The sequence below is a fragment of the Eretmochelys imbricata genome, chromosome 8 (assembly GCF_965152235.1).
Source record: "Eretmochelys imbricata isolate rEreImb1 chromosome 8, rEreImb1.hap1, whole genome shotgun sequence".
NCBI classification, from domain to species: Eukaryota; Metazoa; Chordata; order Testudines; family Cheloniidae; genus Eretmochelys; species Eretmochelys imbricata.
The window spans coordinates 11,165,313-11,185,280 of record NC_135579.1 but is presented as its reverse complement, the minus strand read 5'-3'; the positions used below and the strand labels follow the sequence as shown (position 1 = coordinate 11,185,280).

Sequence of the window (19,968 nt, the reverse complement as noted above, 5' to 3'; positions counted from 1 at the left end):
TGTAGCTAGCCTTCTAGCATATATGAATTAGTGGTAATTACAGGTATTATAAAGCATAATCACACTGCAGTTTGTCACTATTATAAAGGGTAACCACTTATTTAAAATATAAATGAATGGCATCTTTCTAGATATAGGGCCTGAGCCTGCAACCCTTATTTACCTGCATAATTCTTATTTACAAGTAAACTGAAGTCACTGGATTACTCATTCGAGTAAGGGTGGGGCCTATAGTACAGTACAATTTTAGCTTGGCTGGTAATGTGTTTTTTATTTCCTGTATATTGGGACTGGTTAACCATACTGCATGCTGTTAAGTTTCAGATGCAGTAAACCGTAGAGTTACCTAGAGAGGAATGGTTTGTAAAAGAGCTCCTGAGAGCAGTTGCACAGAAAGACACTGTTGCTTCCTGATGATTAATAGCATGATTAATAGCATCTCTACATATGTTTCTTTAACTTCTCCTAGTAGTAATGCAGTTTGTGGATTGTGGAGTTTTTTTGTTTTTGTTTTTTAATTAATTGAACTCTGTCCCCTCTGGATCGTTTCCTCTGCAGATTGTGACAGTGAACTGTGCCAGACTTTTGAAAGCAGACCATCATGCCACCAATGGAGTGGTCCATCTGATAGATAAAGTCATCGCCACCACAACAAACACTATTCAGCAAATCGTTGAGACCAACGAAAATCTTGAAACTCTTCGGGTGAGTTCATCTCAAGGGTTTACAGCATGTTTGTTCATGCTTTCATTCATGATTTTCAAAGGTGTCCAACTCCCACTGAATTTCAATAGGATGTACATAACCAAGGACTTGTCTGCACTTTGAAGTTTTGCTGTTTTTATCTTTGCCAGCAAACTACTTATGCTGATATAGCTTATTCTGATTTGGAATCTATACCAGTATAAAGCATCATGTACTGGTATAACTGTGTCTACACAGAGGCTTTTACTGGCTTAACTACGTCAATAAAAAAATCACACCGCTTACTGACAGTTATTTTGGTAAAACTTTTTAAATGTGCACCAGGCCTAACTCCCTTATTTCCTTTTGAAAATCCTGGCATTAGATGTTACTGTTCAGAAACATTGACCCAACTGATTTAATAAATGCCAACTTAAAATATTAATTGTTAATGCACGTCTTATACATTGAACTTTAACATTTAAACATAAATTGGCATTTCCCAGTTAACCAGGTTAAGGAGCTGAGCCAGTGCCGTTTGAAGTCACTGGGATCCTTTCCATTGACTTCAATAGGTATTGGAGCAAGCCCTAAGTCCGCCCCTGCCACCTGATGTGTTCCAAAGATTGCCTGCTTGAAGGGTAAGATGCTGCTAAGTACATAGGGCCAGATTTTTAAGAAAAGGTATTTAGGTGCCTATGAATGCAGATAGGCACCAGATGCTTTTAAAAGTCTGCTCCTTAGCCCTTGTCTGGATTCGGGGGGGGGAACGTTTTTCCTTCTTTGTGTTCTTGTTGAGCGCATTCTAGCCTCTCTCTTCCCATTTCTTTAAAGGCTGCTGTGGCTGCGTCTGATCTTAATACCTTGTTAGAAAGTGATGGCCAATTCACACTCTTGGCTCCAACTAATGAAGCCTTTGAGAAGATCCCACAAGAAACACTGAACAGGATCCTGGGGGACCCAGAAGCTCTCAAAGGTAAATGACCGTTTACCAAGTGTGTTGAAAGGTAGAAAAGTAAGAGAGAGGCTGGAATAATCCACTTGACATTATTATTTTTTTTTTTTTAACCCTAGATGGTGCAGCCTTTTCTTTAGGACAAAACACAGGGAACTTAAGGTCCACATGCTGCACCAAGCTGTGCATAGGAGAACTCCTGGGGGGGAAAGAGAGGAAGCCATGCACTCCCCAGAGCACACAGCTGGTTCACAGGGGAATTGAGGCAGAGATTTCCAAAGGTGTTTGGGAATTGGACTACAAACTCCTTTAGAAATCTCTGCCTGAGTGGGGGGAAAAATCAGACACACAAAGCAACCAATCCTCCAGCTCTACCTTACTGCTACAGAGCCAGTGTGTGTGATTGTACTGGGAACTCTGCTCTGTGGCATTAAGAGGGCAAAGGTGCCCCGCACAAAGAGCCATCCATCTATGCCCACACCATGTAGTGGAACTGCAGCTCTTCCGCTGTGTAGGACAGCCTTTGCACCCAGACAGGGATGGGGCAGGACTTGGGCCATAAAAGAATTACTATCTTCGGATCAAAATGAATGCACTCGTTGGGCTGCTGTGTAGAGAGAAAATCGGGTTTCTCCTGCTATAAACATCCAGGCAGCTTAATGATTTTTAGAACATAAAATTATGGGCCACGCTACCTTGCTCATGTGATCAGATCCACAGCTACCAGTCCATTGGAATGGCCATCTGGACACGGATCCTTGTATCTAGCCAAGCCCTGCTTAGTGTAGGACCTGGGGAGTGGGCTAAGATCCACCTTTGCACTCCCTCCAGCCAGTGGCTGCTTCAGTCCCAGGTATAAGTTACAACAGTCTCTGAGCTGCTCGTGGGCCCTCTAGGAGCTGTTATGCAGCCTGGGATTCATGCCATCCCACCCCAAGTTCTGAGATTGAGAGGAAGTAACACTGAGCCTACTTGCGGGGGGGATCCCTAGCTGCATCCCTTTGGGTTAATGGAGTAGCTCAAAGGGGAGTTAGTTGAGGCTGGTATCTGGCCTTTATCTATCACCAGCAGAAGATTATTAATTTTTACTAGAGCAGTTAAATATCTCGGGCCAAATCCTACCCTCAACTATAGCACAGTAAATCTGGAGCAACTCACTGAAGTCAATATAGCTCCCTCAGGTTTCCATTGATGTAACTCTCTGGATAGTGTTTAGACCCATATCTTGGACAAGAATGGAGCCTTCAATTCTAAATCTTCGCTAACATAGCAAAAGCTAGATGGTATCCTGTATAAAAACTCGAGTACAGTGACTTACTCCTTTTGTGCAGGTTTTGTCACTTGCAGGGGTCTTAGTCCATAGGCTGTAAAATCTTATCAATCATTGTAAGCTCTTTTGGGACTGGTCTTTGTACGGTGCCTAGCACGGTGGGGTTGTGGTCCTTGACTAGGGCTCCTAGGCACTACAAATAATTTCCAGGCTGGCTTTCCACACTTCTATTTACCATGTGCATTTTCTCTCTTCTAGACCTGTTAAACCATCACATATTGAAATCAGCCATGTGTGCTGAGGCCATTATTGCTGGCTTGTCAATGGAGACTCTGGAAGGTACCATGTTGGAAGTAGGCTGTACTGGTGATGAACTCACCCTGAATGGAAGGGCTATCATTGCTGAAAAGGATGTCCTAGCTGTTAATGGTGTAGTACATTTTGTTAATGAGCTGCTGATTCCAGACTCAGGTAAAACCATTGATCTGTGTACTGGATTTCTTTTGTTTTTGTTTGGAGCAGTACATATAGTGGGAGAATTTTCACGTGGCAATGTAACAAGCATGCCTGTGCACACGCTAATATGTCTGCCCACCTAAGCCGGTATTTGCACATGCAAATTCGGTAACTATGTATGTCATTAAGTTCCCAATTACCTGACCTGCATGCGTAAATACAGGGTTTTTCATGATCCTTTAGGGAGGTTGACATGCACCTTTACATGGGTGATGTCCTTATGTTCCTCCTCTCCAACCCTGCTTTGGAAATCTTTTTTCAGTAGAATTTTGTATCATTACAGTTTAACAGGGTGTCTAATTTAAAGTTCTAAGCTTCTTTAATGAAGGACTCATTGGAAATAACTCAACAGATGGCAAAAGAGAAGATAGGTATTATATTCAGTCAAAAAAATCAAGGCTGGGACTTTCAAAGACGCCTAAGAGAGTTGGGACATCCGACTCCCTTTGAAATTCAGTGTCTGTTTTGAAAATCCCAGTATGACTGCTTTGGAAATAAGTAGTGCTCGCTCTTGATCCTTTTTTTGCATCCATTTGCTTTCCAGCAATATGCATTGCTCATTAGTATGTACTTCTAATTACAAATAGATGGTAGTCCATGCTGAAACAAATTTGTTGAAGCATTTAATATAGTTTTAACAAGTGATTTCTGTTCCTTTTTTTTTTTTCTTTAGCTAAAACTTTGTTTGAGTTAGGAAAAGAATCTGATGTTTCAACGTCTATTGACCTTTTTAGACAAGCTGATCTCAGCTCTCATCTCACTGGAAATGAGCGTGTGACGCTTCTTGCCCCAGTAAACATTGTGTTCAAAGGTAAACTTTGGAAATCTTGTATACGTTCCATTGGTTCTTATCACAGACCCGCTTCCGGGAGGAACCAGAGTTATATGCCAGATTTTTACTATTGTTAATGATTGCTTTCTTCATTGAGGGGGGGTGTGTGTGTGTGTGTGTGTGTTTGTGTGTGGACACACACATGTCCCCTCTCTCTCACTTAAGCTGGTTTTGCTAGAGTGGCTTTGAAACTGAAGGGCGATCCAGATACCATATTTATTGTTTAGATCCTTGTAGAGTCTTAATGATTGTGTTAAAATGAGTCCCTATGTGTTGAAATGCTTTTTGCTGCAGATGGGACTCCTCCTATGAACCAGAACACGAAGAGTTTGCTTCTAGATCACATTCTTAAAGAACAGCTTTCTTCTAAATATCTTTACCATGGACAGAAGCTAGAAACTCTGGGTGGCAAAGAACTGAGAGTTTTTGTATACCGCAATGTGAGTGTCTGTCTAACTCTCTCTTTCTTAGTCTGATACAGTATTATTGCTCTAGAAGGGCTGTTGCTCTGTTATTAGCGTCTCACTGATAACACATCAGGGGTGAAATTCTGGTCCCAGTGAAGTCAATGGGATTTCTTCCATTGAATTCAACGGGGCCAGGATCTCAAGGCAGATCTGCAAACTCAGTTTGGGATCTGAGAGTCAGGCTGTATTCTTTCTCATCCACCATCTGTAGCAAAGATTCTGGAGGCCAAATGGTGCCCTCCATTATACATATGCAAGCCAGCTAAGGGCTAATTTATATAATATAAAAAAGTTAACTGGAATGTAGTATCAAAGTGAAAAATACAAACAAACAATGTAACAATTAAAATATTCTATCCCTTGAAATGTATTTTAATTTATTTTGTCTGTGTTTATACTTGCAGAACCTCTGCATTGAAAACGTCTGTATTGCTGCCCATGACAGGAGAGGAAGGTTTGGCACCTTGTTTACAGTGGATAAAATGCTGACTCCACCAGTAGGAACAGTCATGGATGTTCTAAAGGCAGACCAACGTTTCACGTGTGTAGTCACATTGCTTAATGCACCTTATGGAAAGTGCTCCGATAGTGTGATGAGCACAATATCAGAACCCATATAGAATAGACTAGGTGGCATTTTGTTCTTGCTGTTAGTCTTGCAGTAGCGGCAGAGCTGTCAAAGCAATTCCAATTAGCTATGGATTGAAGTCATTACTATATAATTTGTTAATGAAAAAGCATCTAAATGCATGTCTTGCTAAATTATAAGCAGCAAAACTTTTAAAATAAAAATGGGGTTTAAAATTATTTTAAGTACCAAGTGAGTCCAGAATATTTCTGTTGTGTCCCCCAATTTGTTCCTTGTTTCAAATTATCAAAGGGCCCTAGACCAACTCAGTGGGAGCTGGATTGGGATCTAAAAGAAGAATCATCTGTAGGTTAATACAGTAAGAATGTGATTCAAAGCCCCAGGGAAAGACTGCCATTGACTTCAGTGGACTTTGGATTAGGCCTTAAGTTTTCAATTACATTATTTGCCAGAACCTATTGTATTTTGTATCTTTAACATTATAATTCTTCTTGAAAATAACCTACAACAGTTACTCTTTAGCTGAATGTATCTGCCATTAGAATAACGATAAATGTAGGTTTAAACTAGCGAAGCCTACAACCAGTGTGTTGTGCCATGGCTTGCTCAGGCTGAGCCCCGACACCTCTGTGCTTGGCAGCTTCTAGCCCTGGCACCTCTGGGCTTGCTGCATCAGTTATGAATGTAAAAAAATTGCTTAAGCCCTGGCACCTCTTTCATTACAAATTAAGCACTGCCTACAACTGTGTTTTGTGTGTGTCTTGCAGTACGTTGGTGGCTGCCATCCAATCTGCAGGTCTAATGGAGACATTAAATAGGCCAGGTACCTTCACGGTGTTTGCTCCAACAAACGAAGCTTTCCAAGCTATGCCACAAGGGGAACTGAACAAACTTATGGGTAAATATCCATAGATATGATTTTTAATGTTGTGTAATGTTGAAGGGCTGACCAGGATAAATATGCCTTCAATATCACATTTTTTGATCCTTAAAATTTGTGTGTCTCCCTATCCATTGAAAGCTCTTGTCCTACATAACCAACTCATATGCCGTGCACCAACAGAAAGCTTGTGATCTGTCCAGCAGGCATCAAAAAGTGGCCTTAAATTTTCTAGTGAGGCAGATACAAGGCCTCTGGGAACATTTGGGATACAATGGCATCTGTTAAGATTGTTCAGAGCATGCAGGGAACACTCCCCTGCCTGGGCTTAGCTCTTCTGGCCAGTGTAGACTGGTTGGAACCATGGAATCACAATTGCTTCCCCTGTCCATGGTGTTTCTAGCAATGCTGTTGGCACTTGAGGTCTCTGGTCCTCACATGCCAGCTGTGCAAGAACTATGAGCCTGCCTGAAGTCTGCATGCCTGTGTGCTGCACAGTAAACGTATATGGCAGAAGGATCATTACGCCCTCTTCTCATGACGCTTTAACAACCAGGTTTTGCATGGGTGTGGAAAGAAGTGTTTAATATTGCAGATGGAAAATGATTCCTATCCAAGCATTTATCAGGCAGAGTCCTACCCCAAACTGAGTGGTGGTTTTTTTGTTTTTTGTTTTTATATTTATATATAAAATAGCAGGGAAAGAAGAAAACAAATCTGGCGATAAGAGACCGATATTTTGGACTAGGAAAAGATAAAGACCGTGAGGAGACTGATGCCCTGTAAAGCAGGGGTTCTCAACCTCTTTCTTTCTGAGGCCTCCCTCAACATATTCTAAAAACTCCATGGCCCACGAGTGCCACAACTGTTTTTTTCTGCATATAAAAGCAGGGACAGCATTAGGGGGTAGCAAACAGGGCAATTGCCTGGGGCCCCAAGCAACAGGGTGCCCCCATGAAGCTACATTCATAGAATCATAGAATCTCAGAGTTGGAAGGGACCTCAGGAGGTCATCTAGTCCAACCTCCTGCTCAAAGCAGGACCAATCCCTGATTTTTGCCCCAGATCCCTAAATGGCCCCCTCAAGGATTGAACTCACAATCCTGGGTTTAGCAGGCCAATGCTCAAACCATTGAGCTATCCCAGAGGCTCAGGCTTCAACTTCAAGCCCAGGTGACAGGGCTTAGGACCTCAGGCTTCAGACCTTTGCGGTGGGGCTTTGGCTTTCCACTCCGGGCCCCAGTGAGTCTAACACTGGCCCTGCTTGGTGGGCTCCCTGAAGCCTGCTTGTGCCCCTCCTCCCCGCAGAGGGCCCGGACCCCTGGTTGAGAACCACAGCTGTAAAGCACAGGCTTGCAGACATGACATGGAAAAAGTATGGGAACTTTTACAGCCATCTTCTGTGTAAGCAACAGAATGTTGTCCCTTTTTGAGTTAAAAAATGGCTGTGGTTTGGAAAGAATGCTAATTATTCATTTAAAACCCAACCAAACACTGACGGCATAATCTGTAAAGCATCTGTGTATGGTAGCTGGCTATCCTTTTAAGTGCATGGAGCAGTAATCTATTACGTCAGCCTGTGCAGTCATTCTAATGTTTATGTATAAATATTTCACATCTGTTTTTGCAACTACTGTAACCAGCTCTACGGGTGAAATATCCCAGACATGAGTGCTTGAAATGTTCTTGGTCTTTCAAAGCAAATATTTAGCTTATGGTTCTGAAGGTGAAGTGAATCGTGCTGGTGAGGATATGAGTGTGAACTGACTTACATGGACCACAGAGGAAAAGATTTGCTGCTTATTGAGATGAAGCTGCTGAAATAAAATATACATCTTGCTAGATGGGCTGCTTTCATTTTGGACCAAGGCCCAGATTTTTAAATGGATTTAGGTGCCTAACTCTCATTAAAATCAGTGGAAGTTAGGTGCCTGAATACCTTGATAAATCTGGCCCTTAGCATCACATGTTCTGCCTGACCTAGAGTTTAGTTGTTGGCATTGCATCTCTAAGGAGAAAATGAGAGAGATTGATGTCCACTATTGCTCCACCCTCTGGCTAACCAGGAAACAGACTGCGAGGAATACACCAACTTAGTTCTTCGAGGGCCTGATCCAAAGCCTAGTGAATTCAATAGAGAGATTCCTGTTTGATGTCAGTGGGGTTTGGATCAGAGTCTGTGATACCAAGGTCTGTAAACTCTGGTTCCGTGAAAATAGTGACTCTCCAGTGCTACAATTTAGCTCATTACGAGCAAGCTTTGTATCTATTTTAAAGTAACATTAGTATCAGCAACTCTGATATGTGAACTAGCAGACAAGATTCTCTGAGTTCCTCCTTTTTTTTTAAACCCAGTCAATACCAGGAAATAAAGCAAATAATATAAAGAAACACCTTAATTTTGGAGAGTTTTTCAGTATGCCCCTCATCTTCTAAGTGACTGGGAGTGGCTCCGGGTTGTCATCGTGTTAGATTTCATAAATTAAGCACGGGCGGGACTGATCTGTACTGGAAGCAGTAGGAAATATCAACGAGTGACCATTGACCCAACACCTCTGCATGGGGTTTGAGGGCACTGCACTACTGACCTATTTTTTGGACCATAAACTGGTCTTGACTGAAGTTGGTTGATGTTTTCCAGCTAAAACTCTTTTTTTTTTTTTTTTAACCCTTTCCCAAAAGTTGCAGTTTTGGGTCGACTGAAAAGTTTTGCGAATTTGTGTCCATTCACCAAATTGTTTAGGTTGAAATGTTTTTTTCACCTTTTTAAAAAATAAAACCTCAATTTTTCAACCGAAAGCAAAAAACTTTGTTTAGAATTTTGCTTCAATTTTATTTTAAAAAGTTTTAGAAAAACTCAAAATTACACATTTGGTTTTGAATCAAGTAAAACGTTTTGATCTGGAATTAATCTCTTTTCATTTAAAAAAAATTTGTTTAAATTGCTTTGAATTTTTTGTATTGGCTCAATCCGAAACACACTTCTTTTTTTTAATTTTTATTCCCCCCCCTCCCCCCCCCCCCAGCTCCATCTCCAGCTTTGGTCACCAGACAGAAAAAATCCGTTGTTTGCACAGCTCTAGGCCTGCTTGTGGTTAAAGATCCCAGGGGCCTTTCTGTACAGCTGAGTGTTAACCCTGAAGTTCTAACCAGTTCCAGCTAGGATATTTACATTTTACCTCCCCAGATTGCCTCTGTACTTTGAACAATCAATGATATTTTCCATTTGATGTCGGAGGTGATTGGATTTCAGTAGAGGGTGAAGTGACTTTATATGCACATGCAGTGGTGGTGTAGCCATGCTGGCCCTGGGATATTAGAGACACCAGGTGGTGAGATGTCTTTTAATAAAAGATGAGAAAATATTATCTCACCCACCTGTATATGCATATGGCATTTACCTCTTAAAACTATGACCGTGTATACGGAAAAAGCTGTAACATTGTTCTGTAAATGTTTCGTCTGGCAGGTAATGCTAAAGAACTTGCTACCATTTTGAAGTACCATATTGGGGATGAAATCTTGGTCAGTGGAGCAGTTGGAGCTCTTGTGAGATTGAAGTCTCTGCAGGGTGATAAAATTGAAGTTACCGCTGTAAGTTTGTGTGTGTGTGGGTTTTTTTCGGGATTTCCTTGTGGGTTTTTTGTTTTCTGTTTTTTTTTTTTTTCAACAATATGGTTATGCTCACTTGCACGATGTCAAAACAGCTTCCAAATGGACATATGCTCTCACTAAATGGCATCACTGGTTCCTAGCAGAGAGATGTGTAACCTCAGGAAGCAGATGGTCTTGAAATAATAACCTCTGTTTTGAGATCTCAGGAAAAGCCTTCTAGGGAGAATACAGGCTAACTTTATTGTAGAGGTTTGGGGGGGGTTGTCCCATCCATTAAATGGTGGTTTCACTTTTTCCCCCCTTCCAGAAAAACAATGTAGTAAATGTCAACAAGGAACCTGTTGCCGAAACTGATATCATGGCCACTAATGGTGTGATTTATGCTGTGAATGCTGTCTTACAACCTCCAGGTAGGTCAACATTTCTAAATATATAAAGCTGCTGGCTAGGAATTTCACTGATGTTTTGCACAGTTTATAAAAGGAAATACATTTTCTCTGCAGAAGCTAAGAGAAGGGGTATTCTGTGCAGGTTTATTAGGAAGCAAAATTTGTATAGCTGTATTTACTATAGCAAATATACTAGTTCTTTAAGTTCTGCTAGCAGAATAGGTACAATTTTTGATACTTTGTGAGCATCTGTGCAATATACCATCAGTCATATAGTCTGTTCATTTTACACAATGCAGTTACACTATAAAATATCCATATCCAGTGGTTTTTAATATATTTTAACCACATATGGTGTCACAGTTGAAATCTGTTCATCTGGGTTCTATTAAGTTTGGTCCTAGTTCAGAAAGCTACATAAGCATGTGCCTAGCTTTAAACATGTAGGCAGTCCTGCTGAAGTCAGTGGAATTTAAGCGTATGCTTCTCTTTAACGTCTCGAGCGGTCCTGACCAGGGATGAATCAGGGCCTTTGTATATTGTGCTCCTGCTCTGAAGGAGCTAATGGTAGTGTAGTGACTATACAGCTATCGGCTACAGTGAACAACTTGTAAAGTGGGACTATCTGTCTATTGTTATGTACGCATCAATTAAAGTACAGTAGAGAATGGGCTGTCACAGGAATAGTTCAAATCAACCCAAGTTACTCAGAACAAGCTGCGGGACCATTGCTTGCTTGGCTATCTGAAGACGGGGGATGACCTAGTAAGTATTATAATTCAGTGGGTGCTGTTGTATTGATGTGTGATTGTGATTTCATGCCTAGATATACAGAACACTAGTAGAGGGAAGCAGGAAATATTCTTAGTCTCTATATTAATGATGATTTAATTACACCCACAGCTTTTAGGCCTCAAGAAAGAGGAGATGAGCCCGCAGATCCTGCGCTAGAAATCTTCAAACAGGCATCTGCATTATCCAAGGTAAACAACATTTAGCCCATGTATTGGGACACTCTTGAAATTACAAACCTATTAACAATTTTTAAGGATCATTATATTTATTCAGTTTTTGATTTAAGAAAATACTAATCACATAACACTCTGGACCCTGAGCAGTCTTCTCTTTCTTGCTTACAATTAAAAAAAAAAAAATTATAACATATTGCAGATAAAATCCTGGTGCTGTAAGACACGTGCCAAACCTCAATAGCATATGTTGTATTCAAATGTAATTATTACACCACTTCCCCTGCTCCTTCGTTCAGATCCAGTAAGTTCTCTACTGCAGGGAGCTTCCCCTCTGCATTTGTTTGTAATGTGCCAGGCACTCCTAGAGAATTGTAGCTGTAGAAGTAATAACCAGAAAGAAACATGTTTAACTTGTTGGCCAATGGAAGATTCTTATCCAACATTAAACTATGTATCATACCCCATAACTACCTCAGACCTCCCCTCAGGAAAATGCCTTGGAGAGGAGATGGACCTGACACTGATCCTTGCCACTTACAGATTGAGGGTTTTTTTAGCGCACTGGGGCAAGGAATTCCATAATTGTGGGACCTTCTGCTGAGAATGCCTTTCCACCAGCCACTTAATGGCACACTCTAAAAATCTCTAACTCCCCAGCTGATCTCTATGGCCCTGGTGGTAGACAGTGGGAGAGGTCTCTCAGGTAACCAGGACCCCAATCATGTAGGACTTTAGAGCTTGATCCTAAAAAGGCAGGTGCTTAACAATTGTGAACAATCATCCATTGAAGTCTCAGTGTATAAAGTTTAAGTACTTGCAGAAGCCTGTTCAGGATTGCTACCTTAGCCATCATAGTCAGTACCTTCCCTTGTACCCAAACAAAGCTAGGAAGTCCGCATTTGTCTTTGAAGAGCTAGTGTAACATGCCTCCTGCAGCTCACATCACTGAACGCAGGATGCAGTTGTATTCTGCTCAAGCTATTGCTGCTGAGGCTTTGATATTCAAGCCAATTTAAAACATGGCTTTTATTTTTCAACAAATCCTTTTTGCTGATAGTTTCAAACATTTTGACCAGCTCTGTTCAGTATACTTGGAAAATATTGATTGATTAAATATTGATTGATTAGTTGCTATCCAATATAGATAAGAGTCAGAATTTATTTTCTTTTTAAATATTCTTTTCTTACAGGTTTCCCAGAGGAGTGCTCGGCTAGGTAAATAACACATCTTCCTTTCTCTCTTGTATTCTCTGGGATATTTCCAATTTTACTAGCCCTCTGTTTTTTTAAACCAATGGAATAACTTTCCCTTTTAGGAGTCAAATTCAAATAGGTCTTCGTTTGCTATTGTGCTCATGGAACTCTACGTGTCACCAACTTCCACTTATCACTTTAAATCAATCCCTCCCCCAATAAACATGCACTTTTAGGCTGCCTTTGACCTATTTCATAAGTGCTGAAAAAAAAAAATCCATGTGGAACCTGCAATAAGAGTTGCACTATCATCCTCTAAAGCAGGTATCGGCAACCTTTGGCATGCGGCCTGTCAGGGAAAGCCGCTGGCATGCCGGGACGGTTTGTTTACCTGCAGCATCCACAGGTATGGCTGATCGCAGCTCCCACTGGCCGCGGTTCGCTGCTCCAGGCCAATGGGAGCTGCAGGAAGCAGCGCGGGCCAGGCCACCTCTTCCCACGGCCCCCATTGGCCTGGAACGGTGAACTACAGCTGGTGGGAACTGCGATCAGCTGAACCTGCGGACATGGCAGGTAAACAAACCGACTTGGCCTGCCAGCTGCTTTCCCTAATGGGCCGCGTGACAAAGGTTGCTGATCCCTGCTCTAAAGGGATCCTTAATATTTTCCTACCCACCGTGATGCTGGTGTGTAGTCACCTACTGTAGGTGTTACAAGGCCAGACCATCCGCTATCGAAGTTTTATTTCATAGAGTTTAAGGTTAGATGGAACCACTAGATCATCTTATCTGACTTCTGTATATCACAGGCCATTTAAATTTCACCCAGTTGCCATTATATTGAGCCTAATAACTTGGGTTAGACTAAGGCATTCCAGGCCTCTGGAGACTAAACTGTTTGTGTGCCACAGAAGAGACCAAGGTGCCACCATGCAACTGCAAGCTTAGTATTACTGATGTTCCAATAAATGGGAAATGCAGATCAGAAATAGCGCGGTTACCTCCTTTTATTGGACTTAAAGGACCAGATCCTTGAGAGGCTTTGAACACCTGCAACTCCCTGTGCAATCAGTGGAAGTTGTAAGTGCTCACTGCCTCTCAGGAACAAGCCCAAAACATGCACTGTGAGCATAACCAAGAGCCTATTAAAATCAGTGGGAATCCTTCTACTGACTTGACTAGAACCGTATGAGCACAGAGCAAAAGCAATAGCAAATGTATATGGCTGGCTACTGATTTCTGTCCAAGTGAGATTTATTATATTGTGTGAATCCAGGGGAAGATGGAATTTAAATGTTTCTGTGCATTGTATTTTTCACATCTGTCTTCTTCCTTTCCCTTTTCAGCGCCTGTATATTCCAGGTTATTAGCAAGGATGAAACAATAAAGTGAAGAACATTCAGCAGAACAATCAGCTTTTGCTGTCATTTTAAGGGAAGGACAGAATTGGTTTTTAAAAACCAAATATAACACTTAAGATTATTTTGTTTCCACTCAAATGGATAGGAGAAAAAAGCCATATATTTTTAAACCATTTTTGCTTCTTTTTGACCTTTAGGGGCTGTACGTTAAGGTGAATGCTTTTCAGAAGTAACCCCTGATTCTGGATGCTTCAAGTTTAGGTACTTGCTCTTGCACTTCTGAAAAGTAAGGCCCACAACTGCCACAGAGCAAGTGCTGATTACAGTTCTGGTTGAGGAAAGCACTTAAGCAAGTACTTGGGTCCGTCCCTGTTCAGGACAGCACTAGTTAAGGGCTAGCCTGAACAGGGACACTTTCCTGAATCAAGACTGATCTTCAGCTCTGACTTCAACTGCAGTTGTGGATTCTAAGCACCTCTGAAAAATCAAGATCTAAAGTATATGGTCTCAATTTGTGCAAAAAATAAAAAAGCATCCAAAGTCTGTGTCACCTTTTCAAAAACATTCACCTAATGACCGGGCCATAATTGTACGTGATCGCCTTTCAAGTAAATAGATCACACAGGTGCCAACCTTACAGTTGGTTACACAGTGATTATTGTAAAGATTATCCTTTTGTTGAACTCACTAAGTGTTTTCCAAGCAATACTGTGTTTTAAACCAAAGAATACATCTTTTCTTTCTCTTCACCCCTCCTTCCCCCCGTCTTTGTTTTGAAAGTCTTCCGTGGAAGTCTGAGTTTGAGGTTTGTTTTTGTTTTAAAAGCCTTCTGTTGATATTAGGGAATTTGCGTGATATAAACCTGCGGTCTGAACTGTTCTAGTTTTGTTTGGTTTTGTTTATGCATATGGATTTGACTTTGCTGTCTCGGTTCACAAGAAGACTGAAAATACATCATATCTGTAATGAGACTTCTCCCTCTCGGAAGCCTTCAAATGATTCATTTGTAATAACTGTTGGTTTTTAAAAAAACAAACAATAAAATCAAAAACATATGACTAATGACAGCAGAATGATTTTTATTGCTCGAGGGTACAGTTTGACTTCAGACTTGCTGGGGACCTAGGTTATATTTGGCCTGGTAAATACTGTGGGCCAAACCATGGCTGCATTAGAGTGGGGAGAAAGAACAAGAGACCCTTCCCCTTTTTGTTTTCTCTCACAGCAGTTCTCTCCCCAAATCCTGAGCAGCCATAATTTGGCTGGTTGCACTGCAGAATGGACTGGAAGATGGGAGTAGTCCTGGCTGCTTGTAGCAGTAATGGTCCCTCTGAATGAGGCTGGAGGCTTGATTCCCCCTGACCATCAACTGGCAGGGCAGTACTATTCAGCTCTGAATGTAAAAAGAAAGGAGAAAAACAATCTGTTTGGAAACTCCCACTTGTTTCTATTTTGCAATCTTGTTCCTCTTTACAAGTGACTTGTTGTTGAAAGGAATCATCTCTAACCTTGCACTTGTGCTTCTCCTGAAGAGATCATCTTGCAGGATTCTCACTCCAGGGTTTCAAGCCTCCACCATGCAACTGGCTCCATTTCCCAAAGCGACAGGAATTTGAAGGGCTGCAGTCCCTTCAGCCCTTCAGCCCTTGCAGTCTGAGTAGTACAGCCCACCTCCACACCGAGATTTTTGTAGCTGATTATGCACTGAGGCTGGCCTTACATGGGACTAGGACAGCTGGCTTGAGCCTCTGTGAGTGGCTTCAGGTGCTACTATAACCCACACACTTCCTGGGTGGGGGTGTTCTGTCCCATCGAGTAGCATCGAGACCACTTAATGCAGAATCATTAATCTCTCTCTACAGCCTTAGCTAAGGGCCATATGGCTTTTAGCTCATGTACTAAGCTCCAGAGGCGTCAGGTTCGATCCCACCTGCCGATTACCAGGGTCTGTTGGTCTTCTACAGTGCCATCAGGTGTCAGTGCTGAGGGTTATACTCTCTCTCTCCATAAGCGTCAGAGGATCGTGAGACCCCCTACGAGCTCTGACAGGGACACACCAGTGGCCATCACCTTGCATTGAGGTTAAAGTCTCTGGAGTCGCCTCAACAGGTTTGGTGGGTGGAGGCTTAAATCACTAATTCCTGCTGCCAAGTGTTGAAGCCTGTCCAAAGGCCATCTAAAAGGCAAAAACTCTCTGGTCTCTCTGTATACCAGCCAGAAAACAGCCCCTGGACCTCTCCACTGATTTGTGGTAGCCAGTGTCTTCACACGCCAACCAATAGCGTATCAGAAGAAATATGAAAAACAAATTAATTAGCATTAACTTTAACGCCTCAAGGCTTCTAGGAGCTTAATGAGCATCAAATCAATCTCCTTCTACTCTGCAGACTTGGGAAGCGGACATAAGGCTGCCTTCCCTCCTGGAGTTCTGCTGCATTTTCTAAACATCTGGAGTTAAGCTTTCTGAAATCAGGATGCCAGGAACGTTTCTTCGCTGAGTTATAGCCTTTATAGTCACTGTTGGGCCCATCTGTTAGCCTGTATAAAACGAATAAGCCAAATGTATAAACATCTCACTTCAGAAATATTAAATCTAGGCTTCTCTTGTTTTCCAAGCTGAGAAAAATGTCAGTTTATTTTTCTTCCATTAAATGCAAAACCAGTTTCCCCGCGCTGTATCTGAACCATGTGTATAATAGGAAGCTGAAAAACAGCCTCTCTCTTTTTGTCTGGGTTCTCGCACTTCTTACTTTTCTGCACGATGAACTTGGTTTTGGGATCTGAGTCTTCTGAAAACAGAGCAGTGACATGGAGCTTTTCAACCCTATAGTCACAGGGGCCTAAGACAAAGGTACGTGTGGGGGGGCGGCCCTGAGCCTGCCACATTCTGTGCACCACATGCAGGTTTACCTCAGTGAGACTGGAAGGATCACAGGAGCAGGCCCAAATTTTACTGGGGGTGGGGGTGGCATTTTTAAATCAAAGTTTTTGTTGCAGGAAGAAGGCTTGAAAATCAGCCAGTGATAGGCAAGGATAGTGGAGGTCCTGACCTCTCCAAAGTGGGTAGGCCATTCTGGCCCACAACTTGAGACTGAGTTTTTTAATCTACACACAGTTCGACCACGGTAATACCAGCATTCCATTAGAAATACTCACCCTTTATGATTTATATTGCAGTAGTGCCTAGGTCAGATCCACAGTTGTGGTCCTGGTCCCACAGTATACCACATCCCGTACAAACACTGAACAAAAATGATCCATGTTCCAAAGAGAGGTCTGCCTAAGATAAGAGGTAGTGACAGGTTTCAGAGTAACAGCCGTGTTAGTCTGTATTCGCAAAAAGAAAAGGAGGACTTGTGGCACCTTAGAGACTAACCAATTTATTTGAGCATAAGCTTTCGTGAGCTACAGCTCACTTCATCAGATGCATACTGTGGAAAGTACAGAAGACGTTTTTATACACACAAACCATGAAAAAATGGGTGATTATCACTACAAAAGGTTTTATCTCCCCCCCCACCCCACTCTCCTGCTGGTAGTGACAGATACAGATGTGGGCACACAAGGAAACGGTGGGACAATACTGGGTAGCAGGAGAGGGAGTGATCTCAGCACACAGAGTGTCTAGCCATTGAGTGAGTGTTTGGTAGGCATTGGGGCAAAGGAGAAACCTAAGGGGCTGATTTGAAGGACAACAGTGAGGTACTTTTGTGGATGTTTGTGCTTTCTTCCATTTTGCTTCGCGTGCATGGGAGAAGTACCTCAAAGGGACTTGTTTGAAAATGTAACAAGTGGGCAATGAAGGCCAGCAATGTTGGTTGGTTGGAGGTGGGCGTTAGCAGCTTGATAGTGCACAGGAAATGATCGGTAGGGTAGGGACAGGGTGTGAAGGACGTTGAAAGTGAAGATACGTCATTTGTGTTTGATGTGCTGGAGAAGGGGAGCCAGCAGAACGATGCAAAGACGGGTGTGATGAGATCAAAGCAACAAGTCCCTTTTCTATGGAATCAAAAATATTAAAGTTAATTTTCAGTCTTTCCATTTCAGATCTTGCCTTTCCCATCACTGACCTGTCCTGCTTTTGTGATTGCTTTATAACAGAGGGCATCTTTGAAAACTCCTATGCTCCTAAATGACCTATATTCCATTCAAAATCAAGGGTATGTGTGCTTCTAGGTTTATGTAGGCCCTTTGGGAAATCCCACCCATTCTTATTCATTCACTTTGGTTTTCTTTTTCTTGTCCCTTAACCATGGATGTCTCCTCCTTTCACATTTTTTGGGGGGTCAACTTTCCCTTCTTTCTCCCTCCCTCCTGCCACTCAATCTTTTATTCTGCTCTCCAACTATTCTTCCTCCTCTCCATCCCTTCTGAGCCTTGTAACCCCATATTTCCATACTCCTGCTATAGCCTCTTTACCCCTTCCACTGCCTAGCCATAAAGCACCCCTTGGCCACGCCATTGTGCCCTGTTCTACTAGGGCTGAAGGTGGCCAGAAGAAAATAAAGACACTGCTCCAATCAGCACTGGTATTAGAGAGACAGGCATGCTCCTTCCTTCTTGTTTCTCCTGTAGCCTGAGCTGTGAGCAGGCATATTCTTAGCTGAGAAGAGCTGAGAGGCTGCAACTAAGAATGGGAAATATTTTCTCTGGTAGCACTTTTGGAAGCACCAAAGTGCTGTTGTGTGCTTGTGTGTCTTTGGAAGTTTTAGAGGGGAACTGCTCTCTTGCTTCCTTGGCCAATGTTATCTTGCTTGTGTTCTCTCTCTGCAGCTGGACAGAGCTTACACAGGTAGCTCAGGTTAGAGAGAGAGCTAAAGCATTGGCTGATCCAAGTCTTACCTGTATTCCATTAACCCTATTTCTGATTATTACTTTGTAAATCTGTTACATTTTGCATGTGTATGAGTGTGTTGCTTAGGTTTTTGAGGAGGTTAAGAGGGAGGGAGTGGGAGAGCGTAGCAGCTGGAGACACAGGGGGAGCTGAGATGAGAATGTTGAACTTGCTCTTTGTTTGCTAGAAGGAAATCATTACATAATCTGGCTAAATAAGGAAGGGAAAGGAAGACCCTTAAAAAAAGGAACTGACCCTTGCTGAGAAAAAACATAACTCTCCTAGGGAAGTATAATTTTAAGAGCAGAGGACTCCCACAGAGACAAAGTCAAGTGACTGACTCTAATAAGTTACGCTGGAAAAACAAATTACCAACTGAGAAATACAGTGGAAAATAAAAATGAGGCCTGTCCAATGTAAACATTCCATATTGCCATCAGCTAAGCTATAGGAAACCAAGTTGGTAGCCTACGTATTAGCTATAGGGGTTTTCAGATACTAGCTGTTTTATAGAAATACAGCTAATTTATACAACTACAACAACATAACAAAGTACATTCACTGCAGTACTAGGTGATGGGACAATGAATCTGCAAAGTTAACCACAGACTCTTACCCAGGTGTTGCCCTACACACCCTCTCATCCACACACCCAAACCTCTCACCTGAGTTTGGTGGTGCTTTCAGCCTAGGCTAGTTCCACCTGGCTGGGGGTGTGAGTTAGAGCCCAGATCCACATTCACTCTGGCTGATAACTCACTCACTTTGCAGTGAGGATGCAGGCTAAATCACTCAAGTGCTGCTGGTCATCCAATGCCTTCCCTCCTGTGTGCCCGGAAGGACAGACAAGTTCTCCCACAATTCACTGGGGAAGAATCATAGAGCAGATCAACTTACTGCAGCCCAAAGAGCCATGGGCTGAGCCATCTGAAGGCCTAGCACCACACACAGGTGAGTGCAGCACCAGTGAGGACACAGTACCTCAGGTGTATCTGTGCAGTGTGGCTGTTGACACCTGGGCTTGGTTAACCCAGATGCTGTGACAGAGCCAAATAACAGGGTGGGGGAGGGGAACAGCTAAAAAAAGAGGAACCAGCACAATTGTGTAACATTTCATACACTTCAAAAGCAAAAAAACTTGCTGCGTGAGTCAACCAAACAAAAGTGAACAACAGTAAAGAAAGAAGGGTGAGCATCTGGCTCCTGCTACATCAATGGGACTGGAATTTTGTGATTGATGTCAATGAGATTAGGATTTCACCCCTAGTTTTGAAATATGTATTTTGCTCTCATTTGGCTCTAAACTAGTCTCATCTAAATGAATCTCAAACAGTGGATTCCTTCAAGGGATGAGGTAGTTTATGCAACTGGATGTGGGTTACAAGTCTTTTGTCTTTTAGAATGCTGGTTCA

General features: G+C 42.3%; 1 protein-coding gene across 1 annotated transcript in view; it reads left to right on the top strand.

Annotated features, from left to right (window-relative positions):
* The window catches only part of TGFBI (transforming growth factor beta induced), a 36,889-nt gene extending 22,140 nt beyond the window's left edge, over positions 1-14,749 (top strand). The window contains exons 6-17 of the mRNA XM_077823850.1: positions 559-705; positions 1,519-1,660; positions 3,168-3,380; positions 4,099-4,236; positions 4,552-4,697; positions 5,129-5,265; positions 6,081-6,211; positions 9,663-9,787; positions 10,116-10,218; positions 11,101-11,180; positions 12,359-12,383; positions 13,708-14,749. Coding sequence (XP_077679976.1) covers positions 559-705; positions 1,519-1,660; positions 3,168-3,380; positions 4,099-4,236; positions 4,552-4,697; positions 5,129-5,265; positions 6,081-6,211; positions 9,663-9,787; positions 10,116-10,218; positions 11,101-11,180; positions 12,359-12,383; positions 13,708-13,748 — 1,428 coding nt within the window. The 3' untranslated portion in view covers positions 13,749-14,749. The remainder of the gene's footprint in view (positions 1-558; positions 706-1,518; positions 1,661-3,167; positions 3,381-4,098; positions 4,237-4,551; positions 4,698-5,128; positions 5,266-6,080; positions 6,212-9,662; positions 9,788-10,115; positions 10,219-11,100; positions 11,181-12,358; positions 12,384-13,707) is intronic.
* The last annotated feature ends 5,219 nt before the right edge of the window (positions 14,750-19,968 follow it).